Below are 17,465 nucleotides of genomic sequence, written 5' to 3' on the forward strand. Positions count from 1 at the left end.
CACCCTCAGGGTAAAGAATTTCTTCCTCATATTCAGATGGAACTTTCTGTGGTGCAGTTTGTGCCCGTTGCCCCTTGTCCTGTCGCTGGGCACCACTGAAGAGTCTGGTCCAGTCTTGTTGACACTTGCCCTTAAGATACTTGCATACATTGATAAGATCCCCCCTCAGTCTTCTCCAGGCTAAACAGCCCCAGCTATCCCAGCCTTATCCTGCTGATGGGTGCTGCAGTCCCCTCATCTTCATAGCCCTCTGCTGGCCCCTCTGCAGTAGTCCTGTCTCTCAAACTGGGAAGCCCAGCACTCAAACTGGTGGACCCAGCACTCCAGGTGCTGCCTCACCAGGGCAAAACAGAGGGGCAGGATCACCTCCCTCCACCTGCCGGCCACGCTCCCCCTAATGCCCCCCAGGATCCCACTGGCCTTCGTGGCCACCAGGGCACACTGCTGGCTCATGGGCAACTTGCTGTCCACCAGAACACCAAGGTCCTTCTCCACAGAGCTACCTGCCAGCAGGTCAGCCCCCAGTCTGTACTGGTGCCTGGGGCTATTCCTCCCCAGGTGCAGGACCTTACACTTGCTTCTGCTGAACTTCATCAGGTTCCCCTCTGCCCAGCTCTCCAGCCTGGCCAGGTCTCCGTGAACAGCAGCGCAGCCTTCGGGTGTATCAGCCACTGCTCCCAGTTTTGTATCATCAGCAAACTTGCTGGGAGTGTGCTCTGTTCCTTCATCCAGGTCACTGATGAGCAAGTTGAACAGGACTGGACCCAGTACCGACCCCAGGGGCACACCGCTGGCTACAAGCCTGCAGCTGGACTCTGCCACTGATCACAACTCTGAGCTCTGCCCTTCAGCCAGTTCTCGATCCACCTCACTGTCCACCCATCTCACCCACACTGACTGAGCCCACCTATGAGGATGTTGTGGAGACAGTGTCAAACACCTTGCTGAGGTCAAGGCAGACAACATCCACTGCTCTTCCCTTCCCTGGTCGACCCAGCCAGTCACTCCATCAGAGAAGGCTATCAGGTTGGTCAGGCACCTTTTCCCCTTAGTGAATCCATTTTGACTGTTCCTGATGACCTTTTCCTCCACATGCTTCAAGATGACCTCCAGGATGAACTGTTCCATCATCTTTCCAGGGATGAAGTGAGGCTGACTGGCCTGGTTTCCTGGGTCCTCCTTCTAGCCCTTTTTGAAGACTGGACTGACACTGACTTTCCTCCAATCCTCAGGCACCTCTCCTGTTCTCCACGATCTAAGATGATGGTGAGTGGCTCAATAACAACACCTGCCAGCTCCCTTAGCACTCAGCATCCCATTGAGGCCTGTGGATTTGTGGGTGTCGAGTTTGCTTAAGTGATCTCCATCACTATCCTCCTTGACCAAAGGAGATTCCTATAGTATAATTTCCCTTCAGATCCTCACCTACAATAGTTGGGATTAATCACTAAAAATACACATTATTCATCTCTAGGTTCCTTTGGGACACCTGAATACCTACCTTTTAATTACTGTAAGCTGTTCTTCAGCTGACCAGTGTGCTCCCCAGAATTTTGCAACCCAGTTTTGATAATACTTTTTTCAATAGATATAGAAAAGCCTCTAACATCATCCTGAGCAAAATTATCCTACTTTTCTTCAGCGTTATTATTCTGTTCAAGCAATCACATAATGTGGTACTATCAGCAGTCCAAATAATATTATTCCAGAGATTATTAATTATTTCTCTTTTGGCTACTTGCTCTTCAGGTTCTATTTGTAACCCCCCTGTCTTTACCTGTTCTGCCTGTGCTGAACAGTCTTACTCATGCTGTGTAGTTATTGTGATACATGTTCAGTTTTTCTTGAGGGAGGCAAAAAAATAGATTTCTTGATTTTAAGAGCAATAACATTAAGTATGATTTTTGTTCTGTTCACAATCAAACAACTCAGCAGCAAATTACTAAGTAATTGATCAAAAAATTATATACACACACGCACCTGAATTTTTTTCTACCCAAAGCTGCACATCGTAACAGCTTTTAACTGTTGTTAGTTTTAAAAGAATTAGTCACATATCAATAGTAACCCTTTCTTTTCCAGTTATACAACCTTACAGGTGGCCAGCACTGCCTAAATTGATACTAACTACGACTAAAATGAGTGACTGCAGACAATCAATAAAAATCACACAACTGGAAAAACAGTCCTTGCTTCAGAATTTAAATACAGTTGTGCATTAGTAGTTATGTTTTATCATTTCCTAATATATTAAGCAGTAAAATCCTTCTAGCACATTAATTAGAAAACACCTATGCAGCTGCTTAGAAATGCTTGTTTTCAATGTTACCTTTGCTGTTGGCATCTTCACCAGTTTCTTCTTCTTCTACTTCTTCAACATCTTCCATATCCTGTTGATCAAGTTCAGACTGTTCTTTGCTATTAGGAATATTCAATAACAGTAGCAAGAAGTTAATTTTATAAAATACTACAATAAGCTTAAAGAGCCCAAATTAGAGATCATGTGGGTAGAAGCAAACTGTTGCATCAGTTGCATCAGTTTTTATCTATGACAAACTAGAAGTCTTAATAGCCAAGCAAAGCCAAATTTACCTTCATAGAGTCAAGTTTCACATTCAGCCATCTCAGAACAGTTTAAAGAACTAGCAGCTTTCCAGAATTTTGAAGATTCCTTTTTACAAAATAATTCCTTCAGTTCCTGTTCATATCAGCAAGTCAAAGCCTCCTTCTGCTCTACACATCCCCTTTATTAAAATGGGCAGGCCTTAAGAACTGAGGATAAGTTTACTAAACTACACTCTGAACGCCACAAAATACAAGCATTTGAAGTATATAAAAAACACAGAGTGAAACAATAGTAACAGACAGTACTACAATTTTTTGCCCCCTAGAATTCCAACTAATTAGTAAGTTGAGTGGTGCCTTGTCCCAGTTTTAGGTTTACTTACAATTAAGATCACAAATCCATTTGGCATAAGCAACTAAAGCTTTTCTCCCACATACTACAAGCCTCGATCTTGCAAGTGCCAAGATCACTACCTAGACCCTGCCTATCAAGGATCTGCAGATCACAATCTGAAACTGTCAGAACACCTCAGTAACCTACCGATTTTACTTACTTGTCTATGTCTGCCATTCTCCCAGATTTCAAACCCTAGAGAAAAAAAACAAAAATGTAAGAACAGCAGCATTAGACTTCACTTACAAGGTCTACAGGCAAGTGCCATAATACTAAAATGGAAAGAAACTCAAACCATGTCAGCCTTAAGAAACAGGATAAATACACTGCTCTTCAGACTATGCTATGTATCTCGCATGCACTTTTGAGCTCTCACTCTACAGCATACAGAAATACTGCAAAACTTTGTTCTGGTTTAGAACCCGTAGACCTACTCACATAAATTTAAGTACAGTAAAATGCCATGTTGCCTTCTGCATCATAGGACTGTACTAATATCACAGATGGAAAACTAGTCCTGTCTAAATATACAATAGAAACATAACCTGAGGAAAAACAGAAGCAAAAAGTATGCTAGAAACCTTTTTGTAACTGTTTACTTATTTCCAGCATGTAATTGCAGACAGGGGATACTTGCAGCTAAATCAGTTTCTTTTAATACTAAAGATGCCTTTTTGTGGATTTACTTTTAATCTCAACTTTACAAAATCAATCCAAGTAGTTCCTCAGAATACCCAGAGAACTGCAACATTTAAAAAAATCATGCCAGGTGCCAAGGTATTTAACATGCCTAATTTCCACATCCTGAATTATCAGAATTTTCTGAAGTATCTCAGTACCATCATAAACACACTCCAGACACAGTAACTATATATAGTACATGTTGAGACTATGGCAAATCTCACGCACTGTGAAGCACTTTTGTTCTCAAATGTATTACAAGATGAATAACCACCTTCCACCAGCAAAGCAGTACTTCAGAGTCTAGTCTCCAAGAAGATGTAAGTCAGAGACAATACCACACACAACAAAACACGATGCCATTACTGCTGACTTAGGTCCAATGGTTCAGGACACCAAGTATTAAAAAATAATCCACTGGCCCAGGAAGCATGGAACCCGCTGCTTTAGTGTCCCCATTTTAGCTGCTGTCTGGTAAGCTAAATAAATTCAAGTTTCCTTCAGGAAGTTCAACTCCTTATAATGTGTTCCAATGAAAATGTTAGTCAAATTGTTGGAGATAGTGTTCCAGAAAAAAATGGAAATTGCATTTGATCTGTCCAAAGTGTGTAACGAGCACAATCGCAGTGAGATCAGGACATTAACAGTCAGTATGAAGAGACGTGTTAGAATCTAGACTTCAGATTTTATCACCTACATTCTATGTAGATATAATCAAGTATCTTTCTCTGATGTCAGACTGATTTCCCAACAGTTACATAGGAAGGAAGTATCTGACATTTTAATTTAGGACGCAACTTAACAGTGCCAACTAAGTATTAGGAGGCTGCATGCAATCAAGAAGGTTAAATTTCCTAGTATGCAGAAAAACTAGAGAACCAACTACCTGTTAATCTGTTTCAGACTTATAAATACAAGTATTTGCTATTCAAATAGAATGGCAGCACTACTGTAAACCGAAGTACATCTAACAATTCAGTAAAAAAAAAAATTAAGGAATTCCAATAATGTTTTTGACTCATTTTAAGTTTCCTGAAATTCAGATCACATTTGTCTGCCCAGCAACTTCAAGTTTACATATGGATGTAAGCTGCCTATATAACAATTCCAGCAATTCTCAAAATATAGCATGAAGTGAAGATTATAGAAACTGAAAGCCTACTACAATTACAACTCATATTTACACATCTCCATATTTCTTGAGCAACATAATTAGCATTATTTCTGATTTGCAAGAGTTTATCAATGTACAATATGTGACCTTTTCCTTACAGATTTCCTCTCGAGTTGTTCATGCAGGACCTTTTCAAGGAGACTGGCACAATCACTGTGCAAAAGAACACAAGATGCACAGTTCACCTGCCTTTCACACACTTTTATGCAAATGTGACAGTGATCAGATTCACAAATTATTATTGCTCCTTGCAGAGACCAACATTTCCTCTTTCCATTCTCCTCCTTAAATATAGCTTCACTTTCCATAAAATTAGAGGCAGTTCTTTCAACAAAGGTATAACCAATGACAACACAAACCTTGTGGTGTCACCAAGCCAATAAGCTAAATGAAACAGCAGCTGAAACATCTCAGATGCACATTTGCTGAAAGAGACTGACTTTATCACAGTTCATTTAAATATTTTTTCTAAATGAGGACATGAGATTTGCTATGATTAAGTCATGCTTGAAAACTTTAAGAAGTATCCATCCCATCTTCAATACCAGCCATTAGCAGATGCATAGAAAAAAAAAAAAAGCAATGACATGGCAAGAATTCCCTCAGAAGCTCTTCTAGCTTTCAATCACATTTAGGAAAAAACACGCTGTCTCAAGAAGTGAGGGTATATGAAATAAAAATTTATTATGATGTGGTCAAAAATTAGTCCTAACCTTGCCCTGAAACCATGCTGGTAAACTCATGTTATCAATCACGTATCAAAGAGCTAAAATCCTGTTTGAGTTGCAACATTCAGTTCAGAGATCATAACTAAGATTTTTCTACACTGGCAACAGTGTGGCAGAGGAAGGTTCACCAGCATTCCTCAGTGCATCCCAGTTTTCACCATTCTGAACAACCTGTCATCGGCAACCTTCAACCTTCCACTCTTCACCCCTCTTTCCAGGATCGCTTATGACCATGTCAAAGGCACTCAGCTCAGGTACAGCACCTTGTGGAAGTCCAGCATCTACCTGCCTCTCTCCTCTCTGCAAGGGGCAGTTACTCACCCTCTGCTTCCTGGCTTCTAAACAATCCATGCAATCACTGTGTGTTTTCCAACTATGGCCCAATTTACCAAAAGACTTTGAATAACATTCTTCAAAGATCTTTTAGAAATTAAAATAGACTGTATCAAGCAGCTGTCAACTTCAAAGCCTCCCTCCAGTGTGTTCCTATCCGCCTCATCCCATTTTCCCTATTCTCCTTGTGTCATCCTTTTTCATGTCTCATCCTTTCATCTTCCCTCCACTTTTTACACAACCCAGTATCAGAACATTTGCAGTTGGAAGAGTTCTTCTACAAACTGAGGAGATGCTACTGTTAGTCATGACACTGTCATCTGCCAGCTCCAGACAACAGTTTTTGCATGAGGAGACTACAAGGCACTATGCCACCAGAACTACACTGGCAAGCATTTAGACTAATCTGTGCAATCCACTAGCATGGATATATAGTTGTATCACATTTAGTTTATCTTCATTTACTTAAACAACCATAAGCTTCTCTGCAAACACTGTTCTACTGGCAGAAAAACTGCCGAGGCAGAAAAGCACTGAGAAAATGCACTAAGAGCAAACAGCCTCCACTATTTTTGCACAATGCCTAATACAGTGTCCCAGTCTAGTATGTAGAGTTTTACGCTGTGTGGATACAGTATGTACCATGAAGAGTAATACTAAAACATATCACTGCAGTATTTATTTCGCAGTATCTCCCCAAACACTAAATCCTTGGATATAGTACTCTATCACTCAGCTTTCTCAAGAAAGATGCAGTCATCCTTCCCAATTTGTTTCATAGGTGCATTTAGAATTGTGAACAGCAGCTGCACCTTGGCACGTGAGCAGCAAGAGGCATTCTATTCGTGTCACTCCTGGAAGAAACAAATTGACCAGTCATCAGCGCAGGATTACAACAAACCTGGCTACAGTTGGTGTGTTACTTCAAGCCTTGCCATTTAAGTGATTGCTTTGGACTGAGATACTACTTGGAATCTAGGCCTCATGACTGCAAGAAAAGGCTTTGAGTATAGTAAAGGGTATCTTCCTCCTTGTGCAAAAGCCAGCAGGCAAATAACCTCATTTATTAAACATTCTATTTCCCTGTTACTTAAACAGCTACAGCCAGTAGCACTGCATTATGGTCAAATACAGAGGTGCCCGGAGGCTTCACTCACAAAGTTTTGCTGCTCACTGGAATAATATGCAGAGGAAAATAGTTATCTTTGCAGGGTTTTAAGGAGAATGCATAGGAAGTTCATGCTACAAAAAGGAAGCAAAAGCACAGAAAAGCAAGCTGCAGTGCCAGTTTTCTAAAGGCTAAATCTTAAAACCTCTTTCATACAGGTAGCTTAAATCACAACCCTGTCTGCCATTACAAGAAACATGTTCTTTTCAAAATGGAAAGCTTAGGTCAAAATGGAAAGCTTAGGAGACAGTCCAGCGCAGGCTCAGCCACAGTTCTGAGTGCATCCTGGAGAATCACTAAAAATTAACAGAACTCTTAAAAATTTATCAAAACACTGTGAAATTTTGATTATTTTATAATGTTTAAAGGACACTTCACCTCTTAAATCTGTCATGTTTTATAAGAAATGTAATTCAATACATGCAGAAACTAGCAATGATATTGCCATGTGTTCATCCTCAAGTTACCAGTTAGTAAGCTTTCCGTTTTCAGGGGTGATTGTTTCTTCACTAAAAATGACTTTGCTCAAGTGAAGACAGAAACACAAACTGTAAATAGTCAGCCCTTCCCAGTCCCTCCTTTTTTCCCAGTTTGCCTTTATCCACACAGAAACCAGTCTGAGCTTGCACAGCAGCACTAGCTATATTACTGCAGCTAGGACACAAACAGTCTGTTGAGAAGCCTTTTCTTTTTGAATATCAGCTTTAAGTGACCCAAGTAAGCATGCCAGGATTAGATTACCCTGACACCTGCGCAGCCTCAAGACGACAGGTTATAGTGAGGTGAATTAGGAGTCAGCTGAGGAGGCAAGACATTCCTGAGACACAGTTCCTCCAGCAAAACAACAGCTTTTTTGCACAAGCCCTAAGGCTGGCAGGCCGCCAACAGATCTCAGCTGTTCAACATCTCTGTGGATACCATACCACACACCATACCCATTCCCTCCCTTTCAGGAAACACCATTTCCCCTTCTCTAGACACAAATTTTTCACACAATTAGCTCGCAATAGCAAGTAGAAGAAATTTCTCAAGTAGTTCAAGGGACACAAATGGGCTTTTTGAGGACACTGGACCCAATCTACAGCCAAGCCTTGTTTACTCACGTCTTTAAAAGAAACATACCCTTGACGCCCAAACGAATTTCCTCAGTAGTCAGTAATTCAGAGCACTGCAAATAAGTCAGCCTATCCACAGAATAGCATTATCAGCCTTTTTCCGTCCCTGGCAAGCCTTGGGCAACTGAAAGCAATACATTAACAGAAAATACCTAAAACAAATGAGCCCTATGTGGGATTAAGAAGCTGCAACACAGGACAATGAACTAAGTGGACTAAGTTAGATGTCAGGGAAAAAAAGAGAGGTCCAGCTAGAGGACAGCTAGTTGTATAAAAAAAAACTATCAGGATTAAGTCCTGTAAGCTATTTGCAATGCCTGCAGAAACCACAGGTGCCAGACAAATGACATCATACCAGCCAAGTTCAACTCTTACTAGACTGGGAAACTCAAGAGCAATATATTCACTGAAAGCTACTTCAAACCGATGTTCTTGTCTAGCATTCCAGGAGGGCAACTTTTAACATTTTCCTTCATACATTCAGCACCAAAAAAGAAAACAAAAATAAAAATAGTAGTGTAGAGATACATTAAAAGACATTATTTGACGGCAGGTGTTCAAAATAACTGGAGTAGTTTGCTCACAACCACTAAGAGAGGGTTTTAACTTTGAAGTGCCGAGATGCTCTGCATAGTGCAGTTTCATTCACATCAATGTCAGAACTGGGTGAACTGTTTAAAGAGTGCACAGTACATAGCACAGAGTTGCACACTTCAAATTTGTTGGTACCAAGACCTGAAGAAATGTATCTACCATTTCACATCTGTTAGCAGAAGATATGGTACCAACCACCATACAGGAAAACTTATGAGAAAGGATCACAGTTCAGTAGTAACTAGGAGAGCACTTAGCTCCTTTTCAAAAAGTAGTAATTAAATAACATATCAAATTTTAAAATGTCATTTCAAAAGGTAATCAAGCAGAAGACCAAGTGTTTCCTTTTCACTTGTGTGATCAAATTCATGAAATAGATATTAACATTAGCATGGAAACTGGCCATGAAACAAGGGGATATTGTACTAATTAACATGGCAGATAAGCAAATTGTTACAAACTGATTATATCATTCATATTACAGAAAAATATGCCTTCTTAGGAAATGTGAAGGTCAAAAAAAAATAATCTCAATTAAGTGAGCAGGGTAGTCCTATGCTGGATAACCATGATACCACATCTATTTGACGAAAGACATTATCAGCCACTGAACTCTCCAGAGAATTTCCTTTTATTAGTGCCTCAAAGTTCTTCTGCTAACAAAAGATTTCTGACTGTTAACATAGGAGAGCAAAAACTGACAAGATTAAATTTTCAGATCTAGAGTAGATAATTAAGATTTTCTGCCTAAATACAAGCACAGAAAACAAGAGAATGAAATAATAAACAAGATAGTACTAATATAAAGGCAATCAAGGCCTGATAAAAAGACTTAAGGAGCTAATGGCCAATGGAAGCAATGAATACAGGTTCCTCAATACACCAGCAAGAAGGTGCCGCTGGACCCTTGCAGGAACTAAAACAACCGTTTTGTTGCAATTGATTGTGTAAGCACCAACTCATCCACTATGTCTAAAGGACACGCACAGGCAACAGCAGAAACACTAACTGGCATGGTGATGATACAGGAGAATCTTCAACAGATGCTTGAGTAAGGCCTTCTGGACCAAGAAATTCAGATGAGTAGTGAGTGGTGTTTCACAAAACACCCTCAGAATTTTTAGCTACATGCAACTGCTAAATTGACTAAGATGGTAAACACCCACACTACCCCAAGGGAGGTATGCCCCCTTCATAAAAGGAACAGCAAGTTTCTCTGCTTATTGATCTTCCAGCCAGCTAAAGCCAATATAACTGGCAAATGCTGCTGGAAAAGCTTATCATGGTTCTTCCTTAGCTATGCACACTGTCTTCCTTTCATCAGCAATGTCTGAACAGCTGTAAAGCAGGAAAAAAAGTGCTAGGTATTTCTCTGTACAGGGCTAGGCCTGCAGCTGCATGAGTAACAGCAGAGCCAAGAGGTGGTAGCCACCACAGGCAAGTACCTTTTATATAAAAGCTCATGAAGAGGGTTAGGCAAGTTTGAAGTTTCTGTGAAACTGTATGCTACATTTTACCTTGTGGTAAGATGGCAAAATTCAGAATCTGTAAAGAATAAAAACACTAGAAAATGATAATGCTGAACCTAAGTAACACAATTAATTGAAACTGACTGCTCTTTCCCCGTAAGAGTGGTGGTTTTTTTTTTGCTCTTCCTAATAATTTCCAAGGCAAAATCACAAACTTCAGCCATTTGCCAATGCAACTATTCCACTAGGGCTTGCAGGCCTCTGCACATTACATGTTATGGCATGAAAACACAAACTTTCCATGTTTCAACTTTCAACTGCTCTACAACTTGCATGAGAACACCAGTTACATGATGGGAAAAACTAAAATTCTTCAAAACAAAACAGTTACTAGTAACCACAGAGTTTGTTTCATTCATGTGGAAATACTTTCTAAAGCTTGCCCCTTCAGTAGTTTTTAAATCAGGAAATTAAGACACAGTCAACAAATACTAAACTATTTTTGCAGCACTTTAATTTTACATAGTGCGAGTTTACTCTTTCAGCAAAAAATAGTCTCCATCAGGAAAAGGAAATTGACTACAGAATTACAATTTAAAATTAGGACTGAATTTTATCTGCATGTTTGTCTGTGCTACCGATACGAGCTCCCTGATCACATTCTAAAAATAGGGTAATTAACACACAACATGGCCTTTGTTCTGGATGCCAAGATTCTGTAGCAGAAAGCATACAATTTCTATTAAGAACAATCTCTTATTATTAGAAAAGTAATACAAAAGTTTAAATTCAAATCTGAAAAACCTAAACAAGGATTGTTTATTTTTTTTTTTAGAACAAACTAATCAGTATAGCTTGTTGTAGTTTCTCCTTTCTGTCACTGACAATGGAAAAACAGCAGCCATCCTAAAGGGCTGAAAATCTTTGTATCCAAAAATATATTTAAGATTTCCTAAGAGTATTTCTATATACAGTCCATGTTGGTACAAGTATTCAGTTCGTTAAAAAGTGTCAAAGTAATCAAAAATTGTGTTTTAACAAAATTACTTCAGGTAGCAGCATACATTTTAACAGTTTAAAAGATCAACTTGTGCATGCCACATCAAACAAAGGAACGAAGTGTCAGTTGACTACTGAGATTGTCACAAAAAACCACATTGGCAGTTACACTACTATGTGCAAGACACACACTGCAGCGTTAGTTTTCATCCAGTTTGACTTAAACGTCTAAACATCCCTATCTGAAAAGAAAGTTAAACACTGAAAAATGAGGTTTCAAAAGCATGGGGTTTGCTGGAACATCCGATGAATGCAGTATTTTAAATTCATTCACTCCCCAAGAAGCCACTGAAATCCCTAAAATGTATTTAGCAACTCTTTTGTTAGCTTCAGTTCATTGTTTTTTCCATGGAAACAAAGCCATTACTAAACTGCAAACCTTTAAACACACAGTTTTCAACTAACAAGCTAGCATTCACTAAAAAAGGAATACAACAATCATCTATCTAACACAGTTTTGGAGGCTGTTAGGGGTGAGATGTTACAATTGGTCGTAATACCTAGAAGAAATATACACATGGTTACGGTTTCAGTAAGTCACTTTCAAATTAATACGGGTGCAGAGTCTAAAAAGCATTTGTAAACATATACTACACCTGTAAAAAAGAACTTAAGCCAAAGAACTTGAGCCTTATTTACAAAGTGATCTTCAAAAACTTTTTCTGGTTGGCACTAGCAGAAGTAGCCAACACCTCCATAACAGTGAAAAAGGTGATAAAAGCTTCAAGCAGCCATGCCACAAAGTTCTCACCAGGTCAAAAACAGTGACCACATTTCTGATTATGGTACCTTGCACACACAAGGAACAGAATAAAGCACTACCAGCTCATAGTTAACCATCTAAAGTTAAGATGAGTAATTTCCAGAACTGTAATATCACAGAATTACGAGATGCTTCAAAGTTGATCCAAGTGACTCAAAATAAATAGTACTAATATCTAAAGTAACATATATTAAAAGAAGCAATTCAAGCTAACTTAGAATTAAAAGGTAAAATAAATTGCTGTGTAAAGACACAGATAGAATTGCATGCAGCCCACTGAAGACTTCTACTCGACATGCAGAAGTAGTCAAGATCTGAAATGAATCCACAATGACTAAAACACACAATGCAAAATTGTCACATGCTTCAGTAATGTATCCTATATTCACTGCTGAACACTGCAGAAGAGAGGCTGAAGACCCAGTAACATGAATACCCGAGGAACAGAAACAGTTTAAATTTACATTAATAGTATTTGAGAGGTGAAGAATGAGAAGTGACAAAACCCAGGTTAAAAGGTGTTCAGAAAGAACTGATTAAAAGTTGGTTTGGATGTAAACAATTGTTTTATTTCATGTCACATCCCAACTTAACCTTTCGATGCTTAAGTCAGGATTTTAACTGGAGCCAGAACTAAGAGGAAACTTTCCCTCACGAGCTAGTCATCCCACAAGAAATATGAAAGAACTGCCCCTCCTTCCTTTGCAACATCACATATTAAACAACAACTAGATAAAGTAGTGGCCTGAACTAACCTTGCTGCTCAGCAAAGACAACAACCATTTACGATTCTAACCTGGGCCTTAGAATCCTGGAGGCTTGTTCCATTCCAAATTTCAGTCACCTGCTTAATCAAATCCCTTAATCAGAATTTCCAACACTTAATGAGAATAATTCTAGCATCTCTCAGGTTTTGGGTGAAGGTTTCTTTGTTGTTTGGTTGTGATTTGGCTGGTGGTGATGTTTTTTTTTAACAAGATTAAGTGTCAAATCAGCACCTGAATGCTTCATGGCTCCAGATATGAAAATTTCTGTTTCTGGATGTATCTAAAAGAAAGCTACTAAGGATAAACTGCTAATATTTCATTCTAAAGTCTACGAAGACCAGGTGAAACAGCTGATGTGCAACTGCCTGTTCATTACCTCAAGTTAAGCTTTAAACTGAGACATCACCATTGTAAACTATGTCTGTGCAGATGTACATTCAAGCACACACTCAGCCTTCAAATGCATCTGTGTTCTCCAGTACCAAAATCTAAACAGCTTTCCATTTAGGAAGATATCCAGTCTAACATTTGACAGTAGTTAAGGTGCAGATTACAATTTGGTAATACGTGAACTCATTTAAAAGATTACTCTTTAGGGAGAACACTGATTACTTCAAATCTTCAATTATTTATATTTTAAAGCTAAATATAAGTATCAAAAGTAAATTAGCAAAGTTGGGGTTTTTTTTATGCAGTTGAAGTTTTGGTCTGCAGCGCATGTAGTCTTCCTGAAAACTTCGGGTTAAAGTTATCACTAAATACAGGAGGCCATATCTGTAATTAAGATTTTTCCCTTTGCATTAACTTTGATGAGTGTAGGAAGTCCTCAAAAACCTCATGCATTGCTTCTAAATAGCTTAATTTTTCACAAGGTCGTCAAATGAATCCCCAAGCAACTTTTGTGATGCCTTCCAGGCATGTCTGGTTTTCTAGACAAATACATTATGACACCAGACCTACTCTCCAGATTAACAATGTTAGGTGATGAGGAACCGCACTAACCTCTGAGCTGAGTGAAGATCAGCTAGATTGAATTAACTTTAATTATTATCACTTTTGAGCTTGAAGTAATTTACAAATGAAAATTGACCTATAAACATTAAACCCATCATCACAACCATTCCTCAGATTAAACACCACTTGCACAATGCGATTCTGCTCTATTATTTACTCGCTAGTTTTCTAATGAGAAGCTAGAGTGGAACACAGTCACCCAGACAAGAAGCTAACTCAGAAGACTCATCAGCTCTATGTAAAATACAACCAGCATTAAAAAGTCTTGTTTCTGCCTGCAAAGTACTGTCTTCTGTGTAAGTACCTACTAGTACCACACAAATAGCAAAGCACTATCAGTTCATGGAAAAACCCAGAGCTAAAGTTCTACTGAGTGCATACACAAATGCAGAAAAATGAACAGGCATTTAAAGAACACTTACATCTCCATTTTCTGCAATCTGTCCAATTCCTGAAGTTTCCCAAAGTAGTAAGAATCAGATGTTTAGTTCAAGATACAGCATGTTTGCAGCTGTATCACAAGAACCTGAAGATGAACTGGGTTACAGTCATATTAACAAAAAAGTGTAGATACCATAGATACATTCATTACACCCATTACTGGCACAAACTGGCTTTCACCAAAGGATTCAATCAAAAATTCAAAATAGAAGATGCTCGTCTTATTTCTCCTGAGATTCTTCACTACTGAAATTCAAATCCTAAAGTTATTTTATTCCCCTAAGAAATACAGTATCTGCCACAATGAGTTAAGTTCACTGTGTTACAATTGCTTCAACTTTTAGGAGCTAAGTAAATAAACAGATATATACCAATGCGACTAACAGTGCAGTAAGCCAAAATATCCTTTAAGATCTGGAGTTCTAACACTGTTCCACAGCCTGGAAGACTCGGGTCTCACTCAAAGTTGTAAAAACTCTGTTAAGAAAGCTTCATAACATATGTACCCACAATGCCTGGCTTTCAGTTTCACTTGTGCACACATATTCATTGTCAGTTATGCAAGGAGCTAAGAAAAAACCCACACCAACAGACCACCCATTTTGAGGGTGCTCAGTACGCAGATCACCTTAACAAGTCCCCTGCCTGCTCCCAGGAACAGTTTTTGAGTGAGGTGGGGCTAGATGAAGCACAAGAACGGCAAGAGCATGACTGTGCTGCACACACACAGCAGTACAGCAGATCCAGCAGTATTGGCACTTCCTGTAACACTGGGCTGGCGGCACAGATGCAGCACGGTACTTCTACGCACTTCCAGCAGTCCCAACACTCACTTCCCAGTCCTTAAACACCAGAGGAGAGCCACAGGCTCTGAAAAACACCAGATCTACCACCTGTGCACAAAATCCTTATTCTACAATCCTCTGTCCTCGGAAACCAAAACACATGATATGGAAAACCTGTCACAAAACTCAGAAACTAAGTGGAAGGATGGGAGACAGCTAGTGTGTTATCAGTCTCATAGGAGTAAGTGGGCCATACAAACAGAAGATGAGGTATCAATGACCTGTTCTAAGCACTCATATCTACGTTTCAGGTACCTGAAGCCTGAGCAGCCTAAACTTTTGTCTGGTACAGAGGCATCCATGTCACTAAAATGTCAATGTATACAGGTTTCAAACCCTATTTTGCCCTAAGAATTAGGATAATTACTAGATTTACAAGACACTGGAAGCCAGTCAGCTGGCTTCAATCCATGTACAGTGCTCTCTTCATTCTTTAAAGAGGGTACCACTGTAAAACAGACTCAGCAGGAAGGCTACTAACCAACAAGCTACTAACATTTTTGTCAGAAGCTACCTGTCAGCTGTACACAACCTTAGGCCTTAGCTCTTCTTTGGAGTTTTATCTCATGATTCAAATGGAAATAACCAGGTACTACCTCCTGCCCGATTAATATAACATCCACCAGCAGACATCAAAGTCCCAGCAGAGGTGGTGAGCAGAGGAAAGTATTTGTCATACCCTGCACCGCCAGTGCCCACTTCTCTTACCTTCCTCAGAGGAGCTAGAGAGCATGAAATGTACACCTATCTCCATAAGGCTTCAAACACAAATAGACATACACAAAACTGCCATGTGCCTGGAGATAAACTGTGGAAGATTTTGACATATTATTACCATGCCACAGTCACGAGAAAAGGCTCATGTTTTCTTCTGCAAGCAAATAAGGCAGGTTTTGTATTAAATACTCAGAGGTATTGGCAGCGCAGGTCCCCTAAGCATGCAATATGGAGTAGATAGAATATGTTTTTTATGCAGATAGATCTACATGAATGCTAAACAGAAGCCAATGCTTCCATCTGTAGTTACTAGGTCTTTCAGGTCGTTTCTTTGCCTTCCTTGCTGACAGACATCACGCACCTCTTGTACCTGCTACTGTGGACAATGGACACATCCACCATCAGGCGGAAAGCAAAGGCCTCAGCTTGGGCGATACCGGCTAGCAGGCACCCAGAGGAGCGACATGTTGAACTCCGGAGAACCGATGCACGCTCTCTCCTGAGGCAGGAAGCGAGCTGCCCGTCCCCTGGCTCAGTCTCTGGGTCCCCCTGCCAGCAGCCAGGGGCACAGCACAGCCCCGCCGCGGCTCCCCGCGCGGCAGCGAGAACAAGGCGGGGGGCCAGCCCAAGGCCACGGCGCGCAGCCACCCGCCGCCCCCTCCGCCATGTGCGCAACCACCGCCCTCCCCGCCCCCCACTCGGCCGCCGAGCCCGGCCGGCACCCGGCCCCCCCGCGGCCGGACGAACACGTACGGCCCCGCTCCGCCCGGCGCGGCTCTCCGGCCCCGCCGCCCTCGCCCCCTCCGGCAGCGCCGGGCGCGCCCCGCGGGCCCCGCTCCGTCCCCACGTGTTGCCGGGCGGACTCGCCTCCCCTCAGCGCCGGCCCGAGCCCCGCGGCCCGGCCTAGCTCCGCGGGAGGGGGGAGGGGGCGGCGAGCAGCGCTCCCCGCCGAGGGGCCGGGCGGGCGGCAGCGCCCCGCGGGAGAGGCTCGGGGCGGCGCGGGCACCGCCGCCCCCCCGCGCCCCGGCGGCCGAGGGGCCCCGCTAGGCCGGGCCGGCGCCCGCGGCCTCCCCGCGCGGGAGCGGGGCCCAAGCGCCCCCTGCTCGCTGCCCCCCGCCCGCACCCCCCGCCGCGGCGGCGGCGGCCCACGGCGCCCCTCCCGGTACCTGCGCGGGCCGGGGCTGGCGGTGACTCAGGAGCGAGGAGGAGGCGCCGCGCGGCTGGCGGTAAAAAGACCCGAGCTCCCGCCGCTCGCGCTCATATAGAATTAACGTCACCACGTAACCCCCCTCCCCCTCCCCCGCGCGCCCCGGGTCTCCTGGCAACGCGCGCGCGCACGCGCGGGCCCTCGCGCCGGCCGCACGCCCGCCTCGGGCACGCGCTGGCCGTCGGCCGAGGCCGTTGGGGCCTGCCCGGCCGGAGCCCGCACCGTACCCCGCTGCCGCCGCGCCGGCCGGGCCGCGCCGGGCGGGGAGGCGCAGAGGGAAGGCCAGGGGCGCGTCATCGACCGGGACGTGTGTCTTCTCACGTACCGCAGGCTGGTCCCTGTCCCCGCCGTGGGCCCGAGGGGAAAGGCGGGCGGGGTGGCACGGTGCCGGGAAGGGCATCCCCCGCGGGGCCGCCCGGCCTGGGCTGGGC

The 17,465-nt window shown here is 42.4% G+C and overlaps 1 protein-coding gene across 4 annotated transcripts in view; it reads right to left on the minus strand.

The window, feature by feature from the left end:
* NAP1L1 (nucleosome assembly protein 1 like 1) overlaps positions 1–17,449 on the minus strand; it is a 32,121-nt gene extending 14,672 nt beyond the window's left edge. For 3 of the 4 annotated variants that reach the window (XM_080392516.1, XM_080392515.1, XM_080392517.1), the window contains exons 1-3: positions 16,994–17,449; positions 3,120–3,154; positions 2,330–2,418 (exon numbers count right to left, since the gene is read on the minus strand). In XM_080392516.1, coding sequence (XP_080248642.1) covers positions 2,330–2,418; positions 3,120–3,154; positions 16,994–17,434 — 565 coding nt within the window. In that variant the 5' untranslated portion in view covers positions 17,435–17,449. Of the gene's footprint in view, positions 1–2,329; positions 2,419–3,106; positions 3,155–16,993 lie in introns of those variants that run through there. The other variant, XM_080392518.1, reaches the window with a different exon arrangement.
* Between the last annotated feature and the right edge of the window lie 16 nt (positions 17,450–17,465).

The sequence above is a fragment of the Falco punctatus genome (assembly GCF_963210335.1).
Source record: "Falco punctatus genome assembly, chromosome: 6".
Taxonomy (NCBI): domain Eukaryota; kingdom Metazoa; phylum Chordata; class Aves; order Falconiformes; family Falconidae; genus Falco; species Falco punctatus.